The following is a 10,674-nucleotide window of genomic DNA, read 5'->3' on the forward strand; positions in this document are numbered from 1 at the left end:
CTGTTACCTCCGAGCCAATACCCTCTGGAGGAACATGGAGCAAAGTTTTACACAAAGAGTTACGACAACCATTCCTAGCTAAGATATGCACGACTTTATCCGCTGACCGTCGCACCCAAGCAACCTGGAACTCATCAAAAGACCCAAGCAACACTTTGATCGCTTCAACTAGTAGCTCATTAGCTGAAAGATCATTTTGACCAGACACTATTTTCCTTGCCGCCACCTGCGAGCGGTTCTCTATACCTTATGGACATTTGAGCGTATATGTTACCAACAAATTACTACGGTTTTTGGATAACTATCAGTAAATCATTGGAGATGCTTAAAAGCAAAGCTTCCCCGATCCAGCAGTCTTGCCACACCAGATCTGGCATCGGCCCGCACGTAGAAGCACCCGGAAGGGCCGTACCGGCGCAGCCACGGACGCCGACCACCGGCGGCACCGAAGCATTGAAGTGAACCGAGGCCGGCCAAACCCACCCAGAAACGGAGAGAAAGGGCACGAAAGAACGTGTACCCAACCAAACAGGTCGATCGACCGTTCCAAAAAAAACAAACAAACTACAGGTCAATCCGCACCCACACCGCCGCCCGCCCGCCCGCACACACGTCGGACCAGCGGGGCCCACGGACGTAGGCGCGCCGACTCCGGCCTGTGGCCCGTAGGAGATTTGCCGAGTTTTTTAAATACGTGCACGCCATGTCCGATTTCCACGCCCCCATCGGTCGGTCGTCGCCTCGTTTCCTCCACCGCGGCCTCGCCTTCTTTCCGTCGGCTTCCCCCCTTTCCCGCTGCCTTAACGCGGAAACTTCTGTCGCCAGTCTTCCCCCCTCCTCGCTCGCTGCCGCTGTCGCTAGCGGTGGATCAGCTAAGCAAGCTAGCGAAGCCAAGCCAAGCCCGACGGATGGGGCCGCCCCGTGGCGCTTCTCGCGCTACTCTCGCCCTCCTCCTCCTCCTCGCGCTGTCGGCGGCGCTCGCCCCCGCCCGCGCGGCCGCCACGGGCGTCTTCGAGGTGCGCCGCAAGTTCCCGCGCCACGACGGGAGCGGCAAGCACCTGGCGGGCCTCCGGGAGCACGACGCGCGCCGCCACGGCCGCTCCCTCGCCGCCGCCGTCGACCTGCCCCTCGGCGGCAACGGCCTCCCCACCGAGACCGGGTAATAATCAGTCGATTCGCGCGCCCGCGCCCGCGCCGCTCCTTTCTGCTACTGTACTAGTGCGTAGCGTGCGTTTTCCCCTCTCGCTCTCCGGCGGGCGCGTCTGACTTGACCGGGCGGTGCAGGCTCTACTTCACGCAGATTGGGATCGGCACGCCGGCCAAGAGCTACTACGTGCAGGTGGACACCGGCAGCGACATACTCTGGGTCAACTGCGTCTCCTGCGACACCTGCCCCCGCAAGAGCGGCCTCGGGGTACTCTCTCGACTCGCTCGCATCCCTTCCGTTTCCCCTGCAATTCCTCTGCTCCGCTCCGCGGATTCGATGCTTGCTCAGGCGTCAGCGTTCGATTTGGTTCCTGAATCCTGACGACCGGCCGTGGCGGGTGTTGTAGATAGAGCTGACGCTGTACGACCCGAGCGGATCGTCGAGCGGCACCGGGGTCACGTGCGGCCAGGAGTTCTGCGTGGCGACTCACGGCGGCGTGCTCCCGTCCTGCGTCCCCGCCGCGCCGTGCCAGTACAGCATCTCATACGGAGACGGAAGCTCCACGACGGGATTCTTTGTCACGGACTTCTTGCAGTACAACCAGGTGTCTGGCAATAGCCAAACCACCCCGGCCAATACAAGCATCACGTTTGGGTACGCTCTCTAGGAAACACTTTAATTTAATTTCTTTGGCAGTGAGCTGGAAGCTGATAGTAATTTTGCCTTTATTTGTAGGTGCGGTGCTAAGATTGGTGGAGATTTGGGGTCGTCAAGCCAGGCTCTTGACGGGATTCTTGGATTTGGTCAGTCAAATTCATCCATGCTGTCGCAGTTAGCGGCTGCAGGAAAAGTGAGGAAGGTCTTCGCACATTGCTTGGACACCATAAATGGTGGAGGGATTTTTGCTATTGGGGATGTCGTGCAGCCCAAAGTGAGCACAACGCCGTTGGTGCCCGGCATGTATGTCATCTTCCTGTTCTATGTTTACTTCCTTCGGATGTTTCTTCATGATTCCTTTGTGTGCTCTGTGCTGATGATGTGGTGCTAGTAGATGATATATGAAACTATAGAGCTACGGGGACAGATTTTGGAATCCATGGTGTTTAGATTTAACAAGAACAAGATCATGAGGTGTGACTTTAGTGGTGTTGGATGTGATCTGGTCTCTAAGATGCCACATCAGAATAACCAAATGTGACTTAACCAAGAGATCTTGTTTCTAACATGCCACATCAGATATTTTGTTGACTCTCCATGCCTGACACTTCGACCTGTTCATGTGCCTCAAGTTGTATAAAAATGTATTGATAATTGGGTCCTACTGCTAACTGTATGTCAATTAATTGTTTCTGCAGCTATTTTGTTATATCTATCACAGTTCAGCCACAGGCATAGTTTAGTAGTAAGAGTCTAGGACAAACCACCCATCTTTAGACATAATTTAGGAGACTAGTCAAGGACAAATATTCTTTTATCATGATATAATTTTAGGAAATATACATTGGTTGTACATCTTAAGCATACTTTTGCCATGTAAGTCACTGATTTTTTTTTTGTATTTGACACCCTATGAGAACTTACTTTGTAGGCCGCATTACAATGTCAACTTGGAAGCAATTGATGTTGGTGGTGTTAAGCTACAGCTTCCAACAAATATTTTTGGTATAGAGGAAAGTAAGGGTACCATTATTGACAGTGGAACAACATTGGCGTATCTACCAGGGGTGGTTTATAATGCTATAATGTCTAAGGTATGGAAGCTTCGATGTGAACCAATCCTTGCAGCGGAGGGCTTGTTGTCCTAATCATCATATCTTCTTCACTTGTTCATTTATAGGTATTTGCTCAGTATGGAGAGATGCCCTTAAAAAATGATCAAGATTTCCAATGTTTCAGATATTCTGGAAGGTATGCTCACTTCTCGATTGTGGCCGCTTATACACTCACTCTCCATGAAGTTCACACTAGATGGTAGATATCGATAGTGGCCTTATGCACAACACGAAGGGGTTATATCCTCATTTTGTCTATTTTTTTCTACTAAACAAGAGACTAGGGCAAATGGATATCTTGATTCAAATAAAGATTGTTATTCTGATGTTTTTATCTTCCTATGTTTCTGATACTTCTGCTCAATTTTTTGCAGTGTAGACGATGGATTTCCTATAATCACCTTTCACTTTGAGGGCGGCCTTCCACTGAATATTCATCCACATGACTATCTTTTTCAAAATGGGGTAATAAACCATTGCTCTGGACTGTTTCTACTTTCTAGGAAAATATATAACTAGCAGCATTACATCTACAATTTAAGCGCACAACTCAATTGTTGTCATGCTTACTTATGTTCTCCACGATTTGTTTAGTTTTGTGTTTTTAAGAAAGTCTACTTAACAATTTGTTGAACTGCATCAACAAACTTTTCAACTGGCTCCAAAAAACACACACACACACACGAAATTTAATGCCTCTGCGTTTGCTGGTATTCTTAAGGTGACATAAAAAAAATGTTTTGCTCCTCTTACTTCATTCCATGATTTCCTTGCTTTCTGACTATAAAATGTATGAGTGTTTCTATATTTTGAGTAATCAGTATATATATTCCTATTCCATACCTCGGGTGTTAGTGATGCGCTTGGAGTGTACTTGTGACTCATTATATTCTATTCCCTCATGTCATATATGGTGTATATCATAGACCCATAGTGAGTTACATTTATGTAGTTTCATTTGACCCTGTACTTTATCTATCTTCAGTGTCACGTACTCATAATATTGTGCCATGCTTGCCTGTTGAACTGTCTTCATTTCAGAAGTATGTTCAATTAGTTTTAACTGTGGGATTTGTTCTCCTGACCCTTTCCCAGACCCTGCGCAAGCAGGAGCTACGTGCACTGGGCTGCCCTTTTTTATGTGGGATTTGTTCTCCTAAAATGAAATGGCACAAAGCTGACCTTCTTTTTTGAGGAATAAAATTTTCAACTTCTCTTCATGGCTCCATGAAGTTACTAAACGACACTTATTTTTCGAATGAGGGAGTACTAGACAGTGCCACTGCTAGCTGACTGTAATCGTAACTTGCTTCCAGAATTCACATTTTCATAATTACATCTTTCTTGAGTAAAAACAGAACAAACAAGCTATCCCATGCCATTTCCTTTTTTGCTGGTCTTTGCTTAGCACATGAGCTAAACATTTAACAGCTGGCTCGTAGCAAGTCAAATACTGCCAGCTGTTCTTCAACACACGTCGGCCCTCTTTGTTTCCATAATTGTTTGATTTGGACTTTTGTCAGTTTTGATAGCTTAACTCTGCTTCCCATGATAACACGGCTACGGGTTCGATGCCTTGAAATTCGCTCGATTGTCTGTACATGAGAGCCATGAAATTCTGGCTCGAAGGTTGCCTTCACCAAGTCTCTAGATATTTTCACCATGTCTCGCCAAGCTTCATGACCCTAGACTAGGATACCGAAGGAGCTCAAAGTGCTATGTAGAGATAGGACCAAGTTGGGGTCGTGAAGCCAGAATTACCAAATGATGAGACAGCTGGTAGAGTGAGAAGATTGAAACCAGTAACGCGAACCACGACAACTCGGAGGAAGAGTGAGAAGATTCACTTGTGGTGGCAAGGTCCTTCAAGACACCATGGTTGAGAACCATGACGTTGAAAATATGCAGGAGACACGCTACCCTCGGTAGCAAGGTTCCTTCAAGACCGCCACCATGATGGGGAATCACGATGTTGAAGTATGCAAGAGATGTTGCTCATGGCGGCAGAGTTCCTTCAAGGCGCCACCATGGTCGGGAACCATACCATTGGATGACGTTGAAGATATGCAAGAGACATGTCGTTCCCGGTGCAAGGTTCCTTCAAGGCATCGTTGAAGGTATGCAGGTGACATATTGCCATTGGCAAAAAAAGTTCAAGAGCACAACCCACAACCATGGCCCATAACCATAATGTCAAAGATATAGAAGAGACTCACGGTCACCGGGGGCGTAATTTCAAAATCGCCTAGCCCTGAGGGCACTAACATCACGTCAAGCCACATGAGACCATGCAAGAAAGGATCAATGCCCCTAGACCACATCAGGCCATGTCGGTCCTTCAAAGAAGAATTGCAGCGTCGGGCTGCAGCAGCCCTCCATGGAAGGACCATGGCACTCAAACTGCCCCAAGCCGCGCAACATCGTGGATGACTAGACACACAAACTTTCCGAATGAAATGACGAAGTCACAAGCGTGACTCAATAACGTTATAGCAAGAGGATCGTCATCAATGACCCCATCTTGCCATCCTAGCTGGAAAAGGGAGGAAACACCGATGGCCCTATAATGCCCAAACCACGATCATCACCCCGTCGATGGCCTCAAAGCCAAACAAGATTAGTCACACAAACTCTACATTTACATCCATCTGGGTTAGTGTGTTGCCCCTCTCTGGGATTGATGCAGCAACTTGGACGGGCATTGCTCAACCACCCGATTTTTGACGGGCTATATTGTATAAGGAGTCCACATCCTATCGGTGCAAACATCACTCATAGTGATCTAGGTATGTGAGAATACCCACACACGCCTCCTTCCCATCATTACTACCTCCGTCTCATAATGTAAGACGTTTTTTGACACTACACTAGTGTCAAAAAACGTCCTATATTATGGGACGGAGGGAGTACCTAGTATAAGCCGGAGATGGGAATTTTGGCACCCATCCTCGCGGGCCCATCATGCATGTTGTTGGTTCATGACAAGCCCGTAAATCCGGAGTGCTACGGCCTAGCCACCAAGACGGAGCCAAGAGCAAGGTGAGTCACCGGGAGTTGACGTAAAATATTGTCGAGGATTAGAAGACTTCCAAACGACAACCAGAATGTGAGAGCCCTAACTCGTGAGCTCAAAAGCCAGAAGTTAGACCTAACGTATGGATGCAAAGCACATCCTGTGCACGCTACATCAGTATTCTCAAAGTTGGATAGTAGAAGGTTCTCGCATATCGAGGATACCTCGGAAAAGGAAGAGATGGAGATCCTAGAAGGGCATTCTTGTGATATCATATCACGCACAACCTCTCTTCCTCTCATGCATGAAGAGATGAGAGCGGATGGTAAATAGACATAGGAATCACTAGAACCCTACAGCAATATCACAAGGATACCCCTTCCACCATCCCACCTTTAATATTAGAGAAGAGGCAAGGAGTTGTATGATAAAATCCCAGGAGATCCCCTTGTAAATACAGGGCCTCCCCTCACTTGGGGGGAGGCACTTAGCACTCTCTCTCTCACACTTGGCAATGGGACAAGAAAAGAGTGGGGGAGGCACGGGAATCAGTGACCTAGGCTGGAACGAGGTAAAGCCTTGGCTAGCTAGACGTAGCCCGGTTGAGGACAAGGCAATGTGTGTGACATCCTAGCTTAATAAGAATGATAGACTAACAAGTAATTCCTTCTTTTGTGGGAGGCCATTTGCAACGAACCTCAAAGTTAAGCATGCTTGGCTTGGAGCAACTTGAGGATGGGTGACCGACCGAGAGGTTGATCCCGGGTGCACACGAGTGAGGATAAAGTGCACAGGAAAGACTAGTGTTGGGTTTGTGGGGCCAATCTAGATCTTGTCAGGCGTAACAGTTGGAAACCAGTGGTTGTGGCCGGGGCATTACAAATGGTATCAAAGCCGGCCCTCGCAATTACACAAGCATGTGTGGGTCAGTGGCGCAGACATATACATGGTGCGTGTTGTCTGTCGTGGCACACGACATGGGCACATGTGGATGTTGGCACTGTCGTGCATAGATGAGTGCTAAGTAAGAGGGAACGTTCCTGTTGGGCTGACGAGGACGTGGAACCTCAAAGTTAGCGTGTTTGGCTTGGAGCAATTTGAGGATATGGGTGACCGCCTGGGAAGTTGATCCTGGGTGCGCATGAGAACAAAGTGCGTAGGAAGGACTAGTGTTGGTCTATGGGACCCCCATCTAGATCCCGCAAGGGTATAACGTCGCAAGAGGGATACTGTGGCCTGGAAGTGGATGGAGCAATTGTCGCAAGCAGCAGGCTTCTACCCCGAACGACGTCACCAACGAGTACCCTCAGACGACATTGAGGACAAAGACCCGTCCATGAAGGATACTGCGGCCCGGTGCCTTGGACGGGAGCGGGAGAATTGTCGCGAGCAGTGGGCTTCTACCTTGAACGATGTCATCAATGAGGACTCTCGGACGATATTAAGAACCAAGACCCGTCCATGGGGTTGAAAGCTAGATTAAGGATCCAGACGACGGTTTCCTAAAAGCGTCGGGTGTTGCTCGCACCTACAAGGGCCATTGCCCCTTCGAGTCCCGCCCGCTAACTGGCTAGCGAGACCACCGCCTGCCGCCCGAGTGGACACTACGGTGGTCCCTTTACACTGCGCCGCCCGCTAGCATCACCTTTTGGATGCTTTTGGTAAACTTGCTCATATTTAGGTGGAAACTCTCAAGAATTGAGAGAAGTTTGAAGACTCGAATTCGGCCATCTACACCAACCCTCGGACCACCACGTGGGTGGCCAGGCGACATTGGGCGCCGTTGAAGAAAGGAGCACCTTGACTCCTAAGGGCATCCTCTGGACAGACTAACCCTGTGGCCTGGTATGCCTCCAAATATACTTTTCAGCCGTACCAGACAACGGAAATTGTCTTTTGACTCTTAAAAGGCCCATCCAGAATGGTGAGTCCTTCCGATTCAACGTCACTTGTGACAGGTTTTTGTTTTGAAAAGGAGGATTGCCCCTGGCCTCTGCATCATGATGATGCATGCAGCCCTTTTATTAAGCAAAGTATCACCAAGATCCGCGGTCTAGTACAAGCTCATTCGGAGCAAAAGAAAAGGTAACCAAAAAAGATAAGTTGCCACAACCGGCTAAAATAGGACGAGATGACTAAACACCTACCTATTTGGAGTGGAGATATTTATTTCCTAATAATTGTTGTCATACCGCATCTTTACTTAGCAGATTGAACAACTATTTGTTGAGCAAACATTTATTTGTTTATTTATCCCCGGATCCTCCATTCCAAGGCCGCCTTGAACTTCCAGTTTACAAATGGTGCTCCACTTAGTTAACCAATATTTCCATTTATGCTCTTCACTTTGCTAGAAAAACTTGGCTCTGTAGTAAATTTCATTCGTTTGCATACCCCCTTTAGGTATCTTAAAAAGGACAACATACACATCGGTAGATTGGTCGGCACCGCATTGATCAGGAGTTGTCCTCCATAAGACAACAGCTTGCCCTTTCAACTACTGATTTTTTTCTCAAACCAGTCTTCTGTCCCTTCCACTCCTCGCTCAGGAGCTTACCCTAGGGAATAGGGATTTTGAGGTAATGGAATGGGAATGACCCCAACTCGCAACAGCTGCCTGTACTGGTCTCACCCTAATCGATATTGAATTTAGGAGTTCACTAAGACATTGTTTTAGTATCTATATTTCAGTCCCTCTGTTTGCAGCACGACTCAGATTCTGGGATGACATGAACCCTAGTTGCAGTATTATCCTGGAGTTATTTCCAGAAGGCATCCTTTTTGATTTCTGCTTTTATTTGATCTTTTTTTCCTGAAGGACAGTGATGGCTCTTATGGCCATGCTTATTATAGTTAAATAGGTCAGAATTTTTTTGGAGTTTAATTCGGTTTGTCATGATTCTAAACAAATAGTTGCGCAACTCATCAACCCTTTTCCTATATATAAAGTTGCTACTTGTGATTGTTTCATGTAAGATGATTTTAGCTGTATTATCATTGCTGTCTGCTTGGCTCCTATGGAAGCATTGAAATGACTGCACCTTCAACGGAGCTACGCAGCATGTCTGCCGGCTTGAATATCCAGAAGAAGCTTGTGCTTGGTGCTGAGCTGGTGCATTAGGGTTGCGCGGTATGATCCCGGAGAGTAGTTGGGTCGCATTGTACCTGCGTGCATGGCCTCTCTTGAGAGCCACTGTAGACCTCTCTTTCCTCTTTTAGTGCACTGGTCCGCAAGTCTTTTATGTATTGGGGCGATTTGTATTTTCAATGCCACTTTAATTAAGTTATCGTTATATAATCATATTCAGTTAAGAAAAATATTGCGATATTACATATTTTGTAGTACTGAATAGATTTCCTGCTATGCAGGAGCTGTACTGCATGGGGTTCCAGACTGGTGGATTGCAAACCAAGGATGGAAAAGATATGGTGCTTTTGGGAGGTACATGTTGGTTTCACGACACTTATTTTGGAATGTAGGGAGTATTAAATTAGTAGTTTTGTCCAGACGCTGCATCTAATGTTTGCCAACTTATTTTCAGATCTAGCATTTTCAAACAGACTGGTTCTTTATGATTTGGAAAACCAAGTTATTGGATGGACCGATTACAACTGTAAGTTTCTTGTGCTTTTCTGTAAAAATACGACGGTGTTCCTTTATGCACTCAACCAGAGACCATCTCGCACTACGAGAATGTTTGTAGACAGAATATTCCACAAAAGTTCATGTCGAACCTGCTCATTTTGGTTTCAGGCTCCTCCAGCATTAAAATCAAGGATGACAAGACTGGATCAATATATACTGTGAATGCACATGATATCTCATCTGGATGGAGATTTCAGTGGCACAAGCCCTTGTTTGTATTGCTAGTAACGGCGCTGTGCAGCTATACAATGTTCTAACATAACCGCAGATTCTCACAACTCTGTATGCTTGTAGCCATTTTGTTGTGTTTTGTTGTTAGTTCTTACAGAGAAAGGAAAGGATAGGGGTATATACACCTATGTTGTCTTAGGAAAATGAGGGGGAAGGAAAGGAAGTACACTGATTGTCATGTCAAGAATATATATGGAAAACATTTGCCCAAGAATTATTTGCTGATGGCGTCAACTGCATATGATGTTCTGTTGGTTAATAGCCATATTTTCTGCCATCATTTACATCAAGTTACAACCTCTCCAGCACGGGTACACCCGTGCATAATAGCTTAATTATTTGTACACTCTGTTTTGCTCCCATTAGTTGGATTTCAGAAATATTAGTATTTGGATGCCACAAAAAAATTGAATTATAAATTCCAAACTCTATTCCAGTGAGTTAGAATATGACCAAACATATATTTTTTACTATCAGCAAAGAATCAAGTGAAATCTGTCTGGACCTGCCAAAATGCATGATGTATCTTGTCGACGCCTCGAGTCATATTCGAGGCGTCATATTCGAAGGTTTCAGATAATATCTTGAAATTACGTACATGGCATAAGGTTGAAAAATTTAAACACCGAGGTTCTACTAAGGGCATCTGTACAAGTAAGTGGGACCCACTTGCATGAACTGATCTGCTGATAGCCTGATAAGGTCTTCTTACGGGCATGCCGTTCTTCGGTGTCGATGAGGTTGGCCGAGGTTGGCGAGTATGTTTATAGCAGACCCAATGCGATGGTGTCGGTATGCACTTTGATAGCGGCGTAGGTGACGTTGATTGCTCGGCTGTGTTTTGTGTGGTGTTGGCCTCTCTTGT

The 10,674-nt window shown here is 46.6% G+C and overlaps 1 protein-coding gene across 1 annotated transcript; it reads left to right on the forward strand.

The window, feature by feature from the left end:
• The first annotated feature begins 727 nt into the window (after positions 1–727).
• Positions 728–10,026, forward strand: LOC123148386 (aspartic proteinase 39). Its single transcript, XM_044567781.1, has 10 exons — positions 728–1,159; positions 1,285–1,414; positions 1,554–1,801; positions 1,883–2,107; positions 2,736–2,898; positions 2,985–3,055; positions 3,294–3,384; positions 9,302–9,374; positions 9,475–9,546; positions 9,687–10,026. Exons 1-10 carry the CDS (start codon positions 909–911, stop codon positions 9,833–9,835), a joined length of 1,473 nt encoding a protein of 490 aa, XP_044423716.1. The 5' UTR covers positions 728–908; the 3' UTR covers positions 9,836–10,026.
• The last annotated feature ends 648 nt before the right edge of the window (positions 10,027–10,674 follow it).

This window comes from Triticum aestivum, chromosome 7A (genome assembly GCF_018294505.1).
Source record: "Triticum aestivum cultivar Chinese Spring chromosome 7A, IWGSC CS RefSeq v2.1, whole genome shotgun sequence".
NCBI classification, from domain to species: Eukaryota; Viridiplantae; Streptophyta; class Magnoliopsida; order Poales; family Poaceae; genus Triticum; species Triticum aestivum.

Coding starts and splice junctions, on each gene's coding strand:
- LOC123148386 (XM_044567781.1), top strand. CDS start 909: ATGGGGCCGCCCCGTGGCGCTTCTCGCGCTACTCTCGCCCTCCTCCTC. Junction 9,375..9,474: donor AGATATGGTGCTTTTGGGAG/GTACATGTTGGT, acceptor ACTTATTTTCAG/ATCTAGCATTTTCAAACAGA. Junction 9,547..9,686: donor TGGATGGACCGATTACAACT/GTAAGTTTCTTG, acceptor TTTTGGTTTCAG/GCTCCTCCAGCATTAAAATC.